At 41.6% G+C, this 17,421-nt stretch overlaps 1 protein-coding gene across 8 annotated transcripts in view; it reads left to right on the forward strand.

Moving 5' to 3' along the window:
* FGGY (FGGY carbohydrate kinase domain containing) overlaps window positions 1-17,421 on the forward strand; it is a 422,773-nt gene that overhangs the window by 155,790 nt on the left and 249,562 nt on the right. For all 8 annotated transcript variants that reach the window (XR_014293288.1, XM_082612667.1, XM_082612663.1 and 5 more), the window contains exon 6: window positions 7,131-7,246. Coding sequence is in view for 7 of the 8 variants with exons in the window: in XM_082612667.1 (XP_082468793.1) it covers window positions 7,131-7,246 (116 nt within the window). In the remaining variant the exon portion in view is untranslated. The remainder of the gene's footprint in view (window positions 1-7,130; window positions 7,247-17,421) is intronic.

The raw sequence follows: 17,421 nt of genomic DNA on the forward strand, positions 1-17,421 counted from the left end.
TCTGCTTTTATCTTTACTCCTCCTTTTTGATCTTTCTTTCAGTTTAATCTATTACTGTTTTTCATAGTTTCTTATGTTACCTTCTTAGGTTATTAATTTTCAGACATCTTTCTTTTCCAGTAAAATATTTTAAACCTCTAAATTTCTTTGTGAAATACCACTTTACCCATCTGGTCTATGCTTGTATTGTAAACCATTATTCCTTTCTCTCCCCCATATGAATATATAGAATTGAGTTTGTTGACTGCATTGGAATCTTTTAATCCTTCAATAATAGCAGTATTATTCTTTTGGTTTACCTGTTTCTTCAAATTCTCAAAGAATAATAAAATCTTTAAATAAATTGTCTCTCTTTTCAAGTGCCTTTTTTTATTTCTAAGAACTCTTATTTTATGTTTCACATTATGTTGTTCAGTTCATAAAATTAAATGAATGGTAATATTCTTCTTTGAGCATTTAGTCATTTGAGTCATCCTCTTTGTTTTGCTAATATTTTTTTTTTTTTTTTTTTTTTTTTGCGGTATGCGGGCCTCTCACTGCCGCGGCCTCCCCCGCTGCGGAGCACAGGCTCCGGACGCGCAGGCCCAGCGGCCATGGCTCACGGGCCCAGCCGCTCCGCAGCATATGGGATCCTCCCAGACCGGGGCACGAACCCGTATCCCCTGCATCGGCAGGCGGACTCTCAACCACTGCGCCACCAGGGAGGCCCTGCTAATATTTTTGATCTTGTATTCTACTCGGATATTTATGTTGTCATATTTTTAAAAATTTGTATTTGCCATTTCTTTGCTGCCCTTTTTTTAAAATAAAAAAAAGCAAAACCTCTTTATCACATTTTTTGAAACCTGTATTGTAAGCAAGATATCCCTTAATTTTAACCCCAGTGTGATTATTATCTTTCAACCAGTTGTAGAATTCAGCTCATTCACATTTGTTTTAATAACTGAAATAATTGATTTTATTCTTTATATTTTATTTTTGTTTTCTGTTTATGTTACATTACTTGCTCTCTTTATTTTGATTGGTTTAGTTTGGTTTCACTGTTAATTCTCTCTTTATTACCTTTTTATTGCTTGTTAATTTGAGCATTCTGCTAAGCTTTTTTTTTTCCATTAGTGATTACCCTATCATTTCTTACAACCAACATTAAACTTATGTCTGCCCACACATACAAAGTCCTTTTCCTGCATACCCCTTGTCCAATGTCTGACTTCGATGTTTTGCTAACTTAATATTTTCAGTTCCAGGCTATCATTAGATTTTCCTTCTAATATAGCATACCTGTTGTGTTTCAAGAAAGCTTAATATTACAAATTCCTATTTACATGATCATCATCTATTTAGATTTAAATATGTATGTACCCACATATACATGTGTATGTATATATATGTATGTACACACACTATGGAGAGAGAGAGAGAGAGAATATGAATTAATATCAGGGTTCACCACCACTGCTTCCTCTAGTCTTTGATTTCCTCTCTGTTGAGATAGCTGCTCAGAAGCAATTGTTTTTTGGTTATGTTCTTTCTCAAGTATTGTCCTCGGAGAACGTATATGGGAAGTTTACTTTTGAATCTTTGCACGTTGAAAATCTTTTCCTTTCCCCAACAGCTGAATAATATTTTTTTCTAGATATAGGATTTTTGGATCATTTTTCTTAATGGTCTGTACATTTTCCCACTGCCTTCTACATTCCAGAGTTGTAGATGAGAATTCCTTAGCTAGGCTAAATCTCTTGCCTGTGTAAGTAACTTATTTTTTCTGCCTGGAAGCTTGTATAATTTTCTGTTTATGCTTGAACTTCAAGTATTTCCTGGATTCACTTCCTGGACTTAATGAGACTTTTCACTGCAGACTTAAATCTTGCTTCAGCCAGTATAAATAAATAAATAGATCGCTCGATCGATAAATAAATAAATAAATACTAGTACTGTATTTGTTTAATTAGAACATCTCCTTCATCTTTTCTTTTTTTTCTTTTCCTCTTCTTTAAAAATCCCTTCTGGAATCCCTGTTATTCTCATGTTAGGCTGCCAGATCTGCCCTCCAAGCCTCTTATTTATTCCCTCATTATTCCTTTGTGTCTTTGTTACAGGTAGTAAGATATTTCGTTCACTTGGTCTTCCAGATCATTAATTCAATTTTTAACAGTGCCAGTGTTTTGTTTTGTTTTGTTTTTTTTAATTCTCCTACAGAAATTTTTAATAAAATTGAAAGTTAGTGTTTTTAATTCAGAATCTTTCATGCTGCCTTCTGATTTCTCATTGCTTTCATTATTGGTGTTCTCTTCCAATTGTTTTCATCATTTCTACCTCACTGAGACCTTCCTCTTAGAGGTGTTCTGTATGACCTTCTCTCTCAGGTAAACTAGTCCCCTAAGTTAGGTATTATTTTTGTTTTGCCTACTCCTTAGTTTATGTTCTTTTGACTCTCATATAGGCTATAGGCTTTTATAGTCTCTGACATTAACAAATCTGAAAGCAGTGAAAGGTACAGCAGTTTCTGCCCTGGCGTTCTTGCTGGCAGGGAACAAATAGTGAATGACCCTTTTCCCTGGGTGGACTCAGCTCTCCTTTCCTGCTGCCAAGCGTTGAAACAATTCACCCTTCTAGGATAACCCCTGTCTTTTTTGGGCTCCTATCTTGAATTCTGATCCTACAAATCACTCCTCCCACCCATGCTGTCACACACAAGAATGTAGGTGCACGTGAACACACACACACACAGGCTGATAGGTCAGCTTGCCTGAGGGTGAATAGCTATCCTGAGAGTGCAGGTTATTCACTAAAACACCTGAGAGAGGGCTTCCCTGGTGGCGTAGTGGTTGAGAGTCCGCCTGATGATGCAGGGGACACGGGTTCGTATCCCGGTCTGGGAGGATCCTGCATATCGCGGAGCAGCTGGGCCCGTGAGCCGTGGCCGCTGAGCCTGCGCATCCGGAGCCTGTGCTCCGCAATGGGAGAGGCCACAGCAGTGAGAGGCCCGCGTACCACAAAACAAAAGCAAAAACAAAAAACACCTGAGGGAATGACAACAGTGGTCCTAATAGAAGCCTCAGAGGGAGGCAAACCTTTTGTTCTGCTGCTGCTAGCTTGCCTTTACTTACCAACAAGACGAAGTCCTGTACTTGCTCTCTCTCTGCTGAAGGTTTCTGGAGAACCTGTGACCTCAGATGTACTCTCTGAGTATTGCCAGTTGTGCTGCTCTCGTATATCCATATTACCCAAGAGTTGATTTAAAGAGACCCACATGGGAGGGACACTCCTAGTGTCTGAATAACCCTAATGCAGGAGGGACTTACCAGAGGCATCTGCAGCTGTAAAACTTCCTGCCTCCTGGGTTTGGTCACTTTCACTCCAAGCATACTCTCTGGCCACTTATTCTAACTTGCTGTGAGAACTGGACATCCCTCTCCTTGCCCTTACTGGGGGTGGGGAGGGAGCGTCTACCTGGAATAGCTTAGTTATACTGTAAAGTGTTGAGCTGTTTAACTATTGCTCTGTTATAAACCACAACCAATGCTCCGTAGTTCAACACAGTAATCGTTTATTTGACTCACAGGTAGGTCATTTAGGCTGTGCTCTGTGGGGTGGTTCTGTTCTCAGCTGGACTCCGTCCCTCCAGTCTTGGCTCTGTGGAGGTGTGTGATCCAGGCCGGGCTTGATGGTCAGTGCTCTGCCCCACATACTTCTTATCCTCCTCCTGGGACCAATGGGCTAACCCTGAGTGATCCTCTCAGAAGTTCAAGAGAGCAAGCAGAAACACATAATGTATCTTGAAGCTTAGACTTGAAACTGGAATGCAGTCACTTCTGCCTCACTATTTTGGCCAAATCCAGTCAAATGATGGAATCCAAAGTCTAAAGGTAGGAAAGCCGGTCCTGCCCACAGTGTGAGGTTGGGAGGAGGAGGGTGTAGCACCGCAAATTAAGTGGCAAAGTATGTGGATACGTAGAGAGCGGAAGACTTTGGGACCATGAACTCAACCTGCCTCAGCATTTAAGAATTGCAATGAAACATTTCCAAGTTATAATGCTCCTTCAAAGGAGACAGCCGTGAGGTTAGCTTGGAGGTAGTGAGGAAACTTGTGCAGAGGACACATTGGAACTGGACCATAAGAACAACACAGAGTTTTCCAAGTAGACAAGGTTGCGTAAAAGGAGCAAAAATCAGTCAAGATGGAAGGTACAGAATAGAGGCACAGACGTCTGCAAATGAATGGGGCATTTGGGGAGTGAAGAGTTGTCCTATGTGGATCGATCCTTAGAAGCAATCCTTCCACACAGTCTTTTGTTTCATTGCATTGTTCTTTCCAGTGAGCTATCATAGCTTCTAAAAAGTTGGAATTTCAGGCGTTGTGCTAGGAAGAGTTATCCTGTTGCATATTCTTCAGAATGTGCTGCATAGATGGCTGCTTTCTTTATACCTCAAAAAATTATTTTGCTTAAATAAGGTGAAGGGTTTAGCACATATGTATTAAGTTTCTACTGGGACTAGTGTTCCTTCAATATATTGGTGCCACTTAACTTAGCTCAATGTGTTCTGCCATGTATGCCACGTGTGAAAAAAATACTGATAAATAACATTTGTTTGCTTTCAAAAGACATTTAGGTTTCACAAAATGTGAGCTCTTCGGTGGAGCCCTCCCTGACACTTTCTCCCCCTTTCTCCCGCCAGGTTCTCCTGCTAAAAGTTCTCATTTCTCTCTCTACTTTCTTCAGAACATTTTTTTTTTTTTTTTTTTTTTTTGTGGTACGCGGGCCTCTCACTGTCGTGGCCTCCCCCGTTGCGGAGCACAGGCTCCGGACGCGCAGGCTCAGCAGCCCTGGCTCACAGGCCCAGCCGCTCCGCGGCATGTGGGATCCTCCCAGACCGGGGCACGAACCCGTGTCCCCTGCATCGGCAGGTGGACTCTCAACCACTGCGCCACCAGGGAAGCCCTCTTCAGAACATTTTTGTTAGGATGTGATTTTAGTGTGATTGTTTGATCACTGTCTCCTCAATTAAATTGTCAGCTTCTAGGAGAGCAGTAGACCAGGTCTTTTGCCTATAACTGGTTCCTTAGAGCCTAGCATAGTGCCAGAGTCATAGTGACTGAATACTAAATATGTGTTAAGTAAGTGAGTGAATGAGTGAATCAGTGTGAATAACTGAATGAGATAGGCCTAGACTATTGGCTCTATGAGATAGGTAGGTTTTGGTTTATCTGTACAACTGCAGGCGTTCCCCAGGTTTATCACTTTCCTGTGGTGAGGCAGACAGACCGTATTCATTCTCTAGAGCTTCCATTCAATCCGTATTCATCATGGCTTGACATACGGCTGAATGTGGACTAGGTACTGGTGATGTGGAGATCATTAGGGCTGGTTTTGCTCTGAAGGAGTTGCTGGTTTAGTGGCAGAGATATTGAAGGAAAGGGGCAAAGGCAATCGTTGTGCTAAGTGTTAAGATACAGGTATGTCCACCTTGAACTTGGAGAAGAGGCTTTGGGCTCAGCTGGCCCTCCACTGGGGCTTTTTGAAAAGGGGCAGTCTGAACTGAGTCACAAAGGCTAATCAGCAGTTAGACACATAACAGGGAAGAACATTCTGGGCAGAATGGAGTAAAGGTTTCAAGGTACAGGGAAGTGAGCAATCAAGGCCACTATAGGATACTTCAAGTAGTTCAGTGTTGCAGAATGGAGAAAGCAAGAGTGGGGATGGCAAGTAAGGAAGCTGGAGGTCAGCATGGTCGTGTCACAGAGGGTCGCTCGAGCCCAGCTAAGGACGGGACTTTTTCCTGAAGGGAGTGAGGAGCAATTGAAGGGTTTTAATCAAGGGTTGGTGTCATCGGGTTTTACCGTATGAAGTTTGCTCTGGACACAAGGGAGAACAGATTGGAAGGCATGGGACTCTTGGGAAGAAGATATATAAAGAAGCAGTTAATTATACAGTGTGATAAGGTCTGTGTGAGATTTGATTCCTGCTCTGTGATCTCAGAGGAGGAGCATCTAAACTAGAACTGGGGTCTCAGTCTAGGCTAAAGGAAGTGTTTCAAGTTATCAGGGTGAAGAAGCTGGGAAGAATTTTCCAGGCACCTAGAAGTGGGGCATAGGCACAGAAGTGTTCGAGAATGTGACCTTTTCAGAGTGCTGCAAAGGATTCTTTATTGCTGGAGTATAGAATACTAAGAGGGAATTGATGAGAAATGAAGCTGGAGAGTAAAACGCCATCCAGAAGCAAGTCTTCCTCCTGTTAAATATTGCTTTAGACTGCAGTTATCTCATCTATACCAAGAACTTTTTTTTTTAACTTTTTTATCGTAGAGAATTTTGAACCTGTACAAAATAGAGAAGTGTAGTGAACACCCATTTAGCCACCCTCAGCCCTACAGCCATCAACCTGTGGCCAGTTCTGTTCCATCTGCAACACCATTCACTTCCCCTTCACTTGCTCTTTTAAAGCAGATCCCAGATAAAATATCTTTTTTTTTTTTTTTTTTTTTTTTTTTTTTGCGGTACGCGGGCCTCTCACTGCTGTGGCCTCTCCCGTTGCGGAGCACAGGCTCCAGACGTGGAGGCTCAGTGGCCATGGCTCACGGGCCCAGCCGCTCCGCGGCATGTGGGATCTTCCTGGACCGGGGCATGAACCCATGTCCCCTACATCGGCAGGCGGACTCTCAACCACTGTGCCACCAGGGAAGCCCAATATATCATTTTATACATTGGTGTTTCAGTATGTATCATTTAGCTAAGAAGCCTTTTTCAAAACATAACCACAATGATCAGTTTCACACCTAACACTTAATAATAATGCTCCGTATCATCAAGTAGCTAGTCATTGTGGTAATTTCTGTTTATCTCACAAATATCATGTAAATATGAATATAGATATAAATACAAATATTTACATACACTGTTTGATCCAGACCTAAATAAAGGGCTGGGACCCTTTTGAAAGAGAAAGAAGATGCTCTCAGTCATTAACAGGTGTCAATGGGGACTTTTGATTTAAACAGGGATGAGTAATTACCTACTTCAATTTATTCTACTTTTTCAATACTATTGCAGATATCTGGATGAGCATTAGGCAAAATATAAAGGAAGCCAGGCTCATATTATTGGTTCTACCTCTCTCCCATTTTCTTAGGTCTCTCTGCTCCCTGGTGTGCAAATGGACATACTCTGCAGAGAAGGGCTGGGATGACAGTTTCTGGAAGATGGTTGGTTTGGAAGACTTGGTTGCAGATAATTACAGCAAAATAGGTAAAAAATAATAATTTTTTCTGATTATGTGTATGTACACATGAATATATTGGTGTTTATTTTTTGTTTGTCTTTGACTGAATTAAAATATAGGAACACAGCCCTGTTTTTCCAAGAGAAGTGAGTAAGTTATGATGGGTAGGCCATGACTAGTAGGCCCCTGTATTGGGGCTTATGGGAACTGAGTTATGAAAAGCTGCCTTGAAATACAGACTCTTAGACGTGGGGCTAGACTGAGGAAGATATTTGCATGGAGCAACTGGGAATAGCATAATCAAAGGGATGTGTATGGATTGTCTCCAGTCAGACCTAGGAAAATGTCTTGTGATTTAGGTTCAAGGAATCAGGCAAGGCCATACAGAAAAAAAATAATTGAAGAGGTCAAAATTGGAAGGATCAGGAGCAAGACATAAACTGGAACGTGAGCCAGTGGTTCCTGACTAAAGCCATAGGGTCCCTGACTTCCAGTTTTATGCGACACTAACTGGGTAGTAAAGGTGTGGATGATTGGTAGGAATTTACCTGGTAAAATAATTCAGATACTAGGTACATATAATGGTAGCTGATATGTTAAAGTTTCAGGTTTACATGTTCATGTCACAGAAAGATGTTTATTTCTTATAGTTACTACCTACGATTCTAATAAGCTGTCATCAGGTAGGCAATTATACCTGATTAAAGAGAAGTACTTCTGTATTGTTTAGTGTGCAGGCTAGGAGGTTGTAACGAGACAATTTAAAAGTACTGCGGATTAAACAGGATGGCAGAGTATTTCCCTTTTATGTAGTAGAATAGAGGTAAGTGATTATTAGGCAGCTCTGCCATTCTCATAACATATCCTCCAACTTTGGGTCTAGATTAGCTGCTTCATTTCTCATCAGTTCCCAGACAGTTAGTGGGAAGAATATAAAGGACCAGAAGAATCCATCCACATTCCTTTGGAGGAAGCATAACATGGAAATGGGCCACATCATTTCTGATCACATCCTATTGACTGGCACTTTTTTTTTTTTTAACATCTTCATTGGAGTATAATTGCTTTACAGTGGTGTGTTAGTTTCTGCTGTATAACGAAGTGAATCAGCTATACATATACATACATCTCCATATCTCCTCCCTCTTGCGTCTCCCTCCCACTTTCCCTGTCCCACCCCTCTAGGTGGGCACAAAGCACCGAGCTGATCTCCCTGTGCTATGCTGCTTCCCACTAGCTATCTGTTTTACATTTGGTAGTGTATATATTTGACCAGCACTTGTTAACGAGGCCTCATTAGGCTGCAGGGGTGGCTGAGAAATGTGGTAATTGGCCAGGCAGTCAGGTGACCATTCATGTGACTGGCCAGAAGTTGAGAGCTGTGCTATAAAATATGAGTGAACAACTAGCAGTGTCTGCCATTGTTTCAACCCCCCTTGATAACCGAGTCACTTAGTAGGTCATTTCAGTCCAACCTTTCTCTGGTGGAGTCCTCATGACCACTCTCTTAGATTGCAAGAATATAAGAATAGAAATATGAAAGATCCACATACCATCTATACTGCTATGCTGTGGACAACATAGCTCGGTTGTCCATGGTCTGTTCAACTACTAATAGCTAAATCCAGGGTAAAGAACAGAGCCAGGGTAGTATGCAGAAAGAACCCTTCTGGACTTTCTGTGGCTCAACTGAAACTGTCATAGGATCTGAGCTGGTAGAGAAGGGGATGAGCTTGGGACCAGGGGAAGGGAGGAAGAAAGCAAAGCAGCAGTCATTAGTCATCAGCTGCATTCTAAGTCCTTTGGTCGGTGATTTGGTAGGTGATTTTTATTTATCTCATTTGGCCCTCACAAACCTATTTGTTTAGCTATTTCCATTTTACAGTTGGGAAAACTGAGATTCAGTTCTTTTGTCTGCTGTTTAGTTGTAGGGTCAATAGTAGGACTAGGGTCTCTGACTCTACACTTTTCTACCAAAGCAGACTTCCTCCTTGGGATATCTGGGACCTGAGGGAACTGATGTGGCTGTATGTCTGGCCTCCAGCAGGATTAAGCAGAAGTCCAATATTTAGCACCCAAAGCCAGTTTGAGCTTGACTGGAACAAACATCCGTAGTCCACACCTAGACAGGAGTCAGAGTGTGATGGGCTCTCAGCTGATGAGTGGATATAACTTCACAGGGTATAAAAAATATTAATACTTTAAGTCATATGGTGGTTAGTTTTAAAATTCTGGGTATTCAGACCATCTGGAGCCAGCAACTGAGATAGCAACTGGGGAATAGAGTCAGTCTTTATTCTGGGGGCTGAGGGAGCCAACCAGATGATGGTGGGTCAGAACTCCAGCCAGCCAGACTGGGGTTTTGGACAGTGCCTTAGGTCCAGCAGGGGAAATGGGCAGCCAGACAGCAAAGTGATACTCAACCAAAAGCTTCTGGAGGGCAGGGACTGTATCTGCCATACCCTTGAGTATCTTGGCATAGAAGATGTTGGTAAACATCTACTGACAGAATGTGTTTGACTTGAGCACAATTGTTTGAATTGAGACGGATTGGAAAGAGTTAAGAGAAAACGGTGGCAAAGAGATATCTCAGGTGTCTTTGTTTACTCTGGCTGCCATAACAGCATACTATAGACTGAGAGACTTAAACAACAGAAATTTATTTCTCACGGTTCTGGAGGCTGGGAAGTCCAAGGTCAAGGTGCCAAAAAGATAGTTTAATTCTGAGGCCTCCTCTTGGCTTGTTGGCAGCTGCGTCTTGCTGTGTGTTCATGTGATCTCTTCTTTGTATGTGTGCAGAAAGAGAGCTCTCTGGTGCCTCTTCTTATAAGGACACTAAACCTATCAGATCAGGGCCCCACCCTTTTGGCCTCATTTAACCTTAATTACTTCCTTGTTGACTCTTATCTCCAAATACAGTCACACTGGGGTTAGAGCTTCAACATAGGAATCTTGGCGGACACAATTTAGCCCACAACCCCAAGGTACTAGTGCACTGGTCATTAGAGCTAAAGCAGGGCCACTAAGTCCTGAGTCCCCAGTCTGGTGTTCTGGAGGCTCCCCATGAGCTCCCTGCCTTGACGAAGAAGCATCAGGACTGAGTACTAGGGGAGGGACTCTTGTCCTGTAATTGAGGGGTTCAGGCAAGTTGGGTCTAAAACACTGAACTGGGAGCAAGGGTAGTTTTAGTTTTAGCACTGATGGTATGAACTTAGACAAGTGTCATAATGCTGTATATCTTTATAGTCTTGCCTATGAAAGATATAGTTAATGGTAGAATGAAAACTAATAGTTTACTGTTTCTGAGACATGATGCTATTGCATTACAACCAGTATCCTTTTAAATTTTCAAAACAGTGTAACAGAGTTATTTTTATTTATCCTGTTCTACAGCTGAAGAAACCAAGGTTCAGAAAGGGGAAGGGTGTCTAACCTGTGGTTGCACAGTTTGCAAATGGTAGAAGCAGAATTCAAACATATGTTTGGAGGATTCCAAATCCTGCTCTAATCATTTCGCTGTATTGACTTTCAAATAATGTTTATTGTGTGTCTATAGTAGGCAACAAATAAATGCTAATCCTCCTTCCCCTTCTATATTTCAAGCACATTTCTGTGTGCTTTCACATACCTTGTTGCATGTAATTCTTAAAACCAGTGACAAAAGTACTGTTACCTTGTTTACAGATGAGAATCAGATATAAAGAACTTTCTATAACCACATGCAGAACCAATAAATGATGTCAGGATTGAAACCCTCCCTGTGGGAGGCCCTAAAAGGAGCTAATATTTTACTGGAACACAAATTTCAACTTCAGTTGCTTCATTGTTTAAGTGATTTTTAAAATTTATATGTCTACCCTTTCCCTCAAATTTAGTTGTTTGTTCCTGAGTATTCCCATGATGTGTTGAAGGCAGATTTATTATAGTACACATTGATTACCTGTTTACATGTCTTGATTCTACTGTAGACTATGAGCTCCTTGACCTGTGGATTTTCACTTCTTTACATTTGTATTCTGGCCCCAGCACAAGACATGGCACATTTTAGCAGCTAAATTACTCTTTGATTAATAAGTGGGTAAATGAATGACTCGGGTGGCTGGTACTGGGATGTCCACACTTTTTGCTTTTAAAAGCTCTAGTGATGTTTACTGATTTTAGCAGTTATCTTAGGTGACTTGGGTTCAAGTTCAACTCTGATTTTCTGATTATTTTCATCTTTTTGTGCTCCCCTCCCTTCCAAACCAAGACCCATGTTTAATTAGTATATTAGCTCTGCTAATAGAGCAATACCTACAGGAAATATTCATTAAAAGTCCATAATGCAAATCTAGCAGAAAATTTCAGAATAATTTTATTAGATTTTGCCTGTTAATGGATTTTTAATGGATGTCCTAAGGAGCCATATCATTAACCAGAATATTACCATACATGAATTAAAACTTACCCAATCATCAAAATTAATTGTATGATGTTGCCTTTGATTTTCATTTCTGGTGACTTGAACTTGTAGTTTCAGTTTGAACCAGAAGTGGAGGATGTTAAAGAGGACATGCACTCTCAGTTGGGACTTTCAGAAACTCCTCTGGAAGCTACCTCCGGGCAGTCGTAGCAGTTCTTGGAACTATGAGAAATGAATCTCGGAAGCCTCCCTATGAAGTGTTAAACATTTCCAGTGGACTCATTGCCCATCAAATGTGGACACTACAGTGCAAAACCTTTTAACAGATTTGAACAGCACATCATGGATTTGAGCATTAATATAATTACCATAATTCGCTCCATGTGGAGCTTTTAGCCAAGTCTTTACCAGCCTTCCTGGGCCCATGCAGTAAATAAATGCTTTCCCTGAAAACTGAACACCTCAGCAACTGATAGTCTTATAGAGGGACATTTTTGAAATAAATTATTTATGAAGTGTAAGTTAAGGATCAAATGCAATATTTATATGGTGCATTTCAAGGACAGGGGAAGAAATTTACAATGTTTTAAGTAACTACTTGCAAGTTTCCAAAGATAAAATGTTACTACCTAATGCCTTCCTTAAGGAGGTATTTGGATGGTTTGGTTTGGGAACATTATACAAAGTAAAAGAAAAAAATAGTTTTGTGAATCAAAAGGATATAGTAGACATTTCTTTTTTTTTAACATCTTTATTGGAGTATAATTGCTTTACAGTGGTGTGTTAGTTTCTGCTTTATAACAAAGTGAATCAGTTATACATATACATATGTTCCCATATCTCCTCTCTCTTGCATCTCCCTCCCTCCCACCCTCCCTATCCCACCCCTCTAGGTGGTCACAAAGCACTGAGCTGATCTCCCTGTGCTATGAGGCTGCTTCCCACTAGCTATCTGTTTTACCTTTGGTAGTGTATATATGTCCATACCACTCTCTCACTTCGTCCCAGCTTACCCTTGACATTTCTTGACAATTAAAACTATACTAGTTGATTTCATGTTCAGAATTGATGGAGAAAACCCAAACCAGTATTTTGTAGGGAACTATATACCCATAGTCCAATTAAATGATCTGTGTCAATAGATTTTGACCTTCAGTTCTCTGTGAATCATTCCCTGCTTACCCATCTAATCCTAAACATGTATCAAAAGCAAACAAGAAGGAAGAGATCAGCAGGGAGGCAGGACCCTTAGGAAGAGAAGCAACATCCCACCTGTTCTAATTGATTATCCAGGCTCTCTTTCAGCAGGTTCCATTGCTTTTTCACTTCCTGGGAAAAGTGCTTCATTGTATTATTGGGGCAGGCCACTTGATGCATGTGTACAGCATGGCTGAATTATAGAGTGACTATCTGCATTACAGAAAGAGCCTTGTTACATAAAAAGGTACAGTGTGTTAGCTTATAGATCATTCGTTTTGTGGGGTCAGGGAAGCCAGGCAATGCAGGAACTAACTGTTAAATGAGAGGCAGAAATGATGATGAAGCCAATGTAAACGGGACCATTCCTTAAGGGGAGGGAGACTGCATTTTTTCACTGGGTTTGTCTCCCTTTATGAGACCACGTTTTAGACGTCGGACACTGTGGGCCCTTCACCTGGCACATGGTATACATACTGATGAAGTATTTGTTGAACATATGTTAGAATGAAGGATTTGATTAAATAAGCCCCCCTTTGGTTTTGATTATTCCTAATAGTTAATGGACTCTATAACTTCTTTTGAATTCAATGATACTACTAGTTGATAGACAATGTTTTTGTTTCATAAATTCAGTGTTCACAGTCTTTTTTTCACTAACCGGTTTACCACTTAAGAAGGGCTCCCGTGGAAGACACCGCCCCCCCATCCCCCTCCCCCGCCCCCCGAATGAGAGCTCATTTCTACAACAAGTCTCTCAGAGACTTTCCAGACAGGAAATATTACAGACTCCTTCACACAAAAAAAACCCCAAATAACTGAAACAACTTATTTTAGGAAGATTGGGAATATCGCTTTTCCATAGAGTAAAATAAACCCTGCAGTTAACTGAAGCTGAGTTTTAGATATTTTTGTCCTGTAGGCTTAAAATTATAGCTAAAGAATCTTGACTAATGACATGTATGTGTTTGGGACATAGATATGTCAGTACTCACCACTGTCCCGCTCCAGAGTCCAACCCGTTGAGAACATTTCACAGAGACACCTGAAGCAAAGCATGATATTGACTTTGGTTAGACTGAATTAAAGAGCAGTGGGGAGAAACCTACCCTCTTTTCTGAACCTTGGGACCTGCATGGCACTGACTTGATCCATTCATTGGCAGGCCAAGGAGCTGAGACAAAGAGACAAGACATCTGGCTGGGCTTGCTTCGGCACTTGACCTGCTGAATTTACACTCAAACTCCAAGAGCTCACTGGCCCTCAGGTGGTTTAAATCCAAAGAGCCCACAGGTTGTTCAAGAAGATAGACACATGCCAAGGCTGTACTGACCCCATTTCAAGGCTGTTGCTCCACTTACACATGGCCCTGTAGGTGTTGGTTTTTTCCAGAGTCTCATGGATCAGCTAAACGATTCCTCCTTCCCAGGCTGGAAAAAGTAAAGAGTATAGAAGCAGGAGATGGGAGTGTTTATACTAGGGCTACTCCATCCTTGGGGAAAGAAGAGGAAATCCCCTTGTGGAAACATGCCCAAGGGGTCTTCACCAGCAATATTTATCAGGACCAGTGTTGGGAGCCTGAGTCCAACAGTGTCATCCATAGTAGTGGAGATTATAAAATCCTTTTAAGCTATGAATACTCAGTGTTCTGAATTTGCCCAATAGAACTGGACATGTTTGCAAGGATCTATCCATTCATTCCTTAGAATGTGAAACTTGTTTTTCATTTAGATCTTGGTATCACAAGATGCCAGTGCTGTTTTTAGTAATTTACATTGGGAGGTCTGGAGAAACCTTTGGCCACAGGTAATCGCAGCATTTTCCAGGCTCTGTTGGGGCCAGTTGTATGACCTCTTCCTTGTCCTGAAGGAGACCATCCCGTGGGTGCTCTGGACCGGGCTTTGCCCTTGACCCTGGACCTTTGATCTTACCCTGTCTACTCTTAACATCCTTCTCATTCCTGCCCAAGTGGCAGAACATGGTCTTTCCAGTACTTGAGGCAAGAATATATCCTCTGAGTATTGTACTGTCTTACTTTACCCTTTAAAATTAAACTTCTGCCTGATGGAGAATGACCTAAAGTTCTTCCTGTCAGTTAGTGACCTATCCAATCATGCATCCATCCCTCCAGCCATACTGCTGAGTGCCTCCTATGTGCTAGGTGCTGGTCTAAGTTCCGGAGAAGCAAAAATGAATTCATCATGGTCCATCCTCTTGAGGATCTCATGTCTTTGGGGGTGAAGGGTGGAGATAATTGAATTAATAATCTCAGTGTTTTTTGTGTTTTTCAATAATCTAGAGATGTCCAAATTACTTGGGTAAGCAGATCATGAAGTCACTAATAACTAGAGGCTGTATCAAAGAAGTCTTTGCATGAGCTAGCATTTGAGATGTGTCTGAAAAAATATGAGTAGTAGTTTACCAAGCAAAGAGGGGAAATGATTTGTGAGGCAGAAGAAACAGCATAGGCAGAGGCATGGAGGCATGGAAGAGTGTGAGTGTCTGTGAATGGTTGAGTGTGGCTAGAGCAGTGGACCTGGGATGGGGTGGGGATGAGTGGCGGAGGATGGGATAGGAGAGGGGCCTGGGTTTAATTTCCAGTGGGACTTTTATCCTTTCTTGAAGCTGGGGCCACTGGTAAGAGACTCAGCATCACAAGATTGGCTTCATTGCTCTCAAGACATGGTTCCATTACTATCCTGCCAATGCTGTAAATAAAAGTGAAGGCAGTTTTAGGAGTTTTGTAGCTCCGATGAAGACGAGAAAGAGTGTGTGTGTGTGTGTGTGTTTGTGTGTGTGTGTGTGTGTGTGTGTCCCAAGCCCATTTCTTTCCTTTACTTACATATAGTACCCATTATGTACCTTCCTTTCCATCAAGATTTGTTGGGAAGCTGAAATGACAGATCAGAGGACAGTGTCTACAAAGCCTATAGACATGTTAGCTGTTATCATTTTTGGGTGTACCTTGGCACTGGAGGACAACAGTCTTCACTCCCTGGGTACTCTATGTTTCCTACCAGTGGGCCTCAAAGAAGTACCTGTGCTCCCCACTCTTCACCACCCTTAGACTCCCAGAAGTACTATTTCAGCTGCTGGCCCTTCCAGGAATAGTCCTGCGGAGCCAGAAGGGCAAGGGAACAGTGATGACCGCATCATGTTGTAAGGTAATGGCTTTCAGAGGTTTTGCTGTATACAAGGTTTCATGGAACTGCTCCTCCTTTCAGTATGGCATCTGGAAGATAATTGGGAGCCTCCCAAAAGTGAGGTCAACCTCCAGCTTCTCTTCCTACCACTGGACAGCCAGTGAATACCAGAGCCAAAAGGGATCATGGAGATTTTGCTCTAATACCCTCATTTTATAGATGAAGAACCAAGACTCAGGGAGGCAGGGTGAATTTCTTTGTCTTGCAGCATCTTAGTGACAAAACTGAGATCAGAAACGAGGTCTTCCAACTCCCAGGCCTGTTGCAGTACTCCTATCACACTACTACTATTTTTTCAACCAGTTTTGGTCATTTAGCCAATCTGGATACTGTCATTTGAAAGGGACTAAGCACTAGGAGAATGTCACTGAGGGAAAGACTTAGGTGAATTCACCCAACCTGTTGTCCAGTCTTCAATCTTGAACATGAAGGAACTGAACTTTGCCCAAGCAGCTGGAAATGGTTGCATCTTGGACTATATCAAGCAAGCTTTTTAGTGACTGATGTAGATAAAGTAAAATAATTAAGTAGTATATTACCCATTGCCTATTTTAATAGTTAAGGGTTTGGTCACCAGAGTCAGACATTCCTGAGTTCAGTTCTGGCTCTGTCATATGTATTGTTGGATGTGGTACTTGATTTTTCTGAGCCTTAATTGGTATATTTTGAAGATTAAAGAAAACACTGCAGGTAATGTTCCTGACACATAAAGAGTCTTCAGAAAATGTTACTCTTAGTATCTTAACAACTTTCTGTTCTCCTGAACACAAACTTCTCTCTAAGTTATAGGTCATGTATGCCAAGGCCAGTTCCCCTTGAGTAATCCCATGTAATTATTACCAACTTCTTCTGACTTTGAGGAATGTCTTTTTCTGAGCTCCACCTTTGTATTCACACAGCTTTTTTTCCAAGTTGGATATAATAAAACTAATCAGATGTCTGCTTCTAAATCATAATCTCTTTCTAAATCATAATCACATTCTTAACTCTTTAAGAGGTTACCTTGGGCTTCCCTGGTGGCGCAGTGGTTGAGAGTCCGCGTGCTGATGCAGGGGACACGGGTTCATGCCCCGGTCTGGGAAGATCCCACATGCCGCGGAACGGCTGGGCCCGTGACCCATGGCCGCTGAGCCTGCGTGTCTGGAGCCTGTGCTCTGCAACGGGAGAGGCCACAACAGTGAGAGGCCTGCATACCGCAAAAAAAAAAAAAAGAGGTTACCTTGATCTGAATTACAGGTTTCCCTAAATTCTTCAGTCCCAAAAATAGCAATCTTTAGTTTTTTCCCATGAACAAAAGAGCACATATCCACAGGCAAATAAAAAAAAATACAGGATGCATTGGTGATAATTAACTGGGAAACTCAGTGACTAATGTTCCTACAATGCTTTACAACTTTAG

The sequence above is a fragment of the Mesoplodon mirus genome (genome assembly GCF_964341445.2).
Source record: "Mesoplodon mirus genome assembly, chromosome: 3".
Lineage (NCBI taxonomy): Eukaryota > Metazoa > Chordata > Mammalia > Artiodactyla > Ziphiidae > Mesoplodon > Mesoplodon mirus.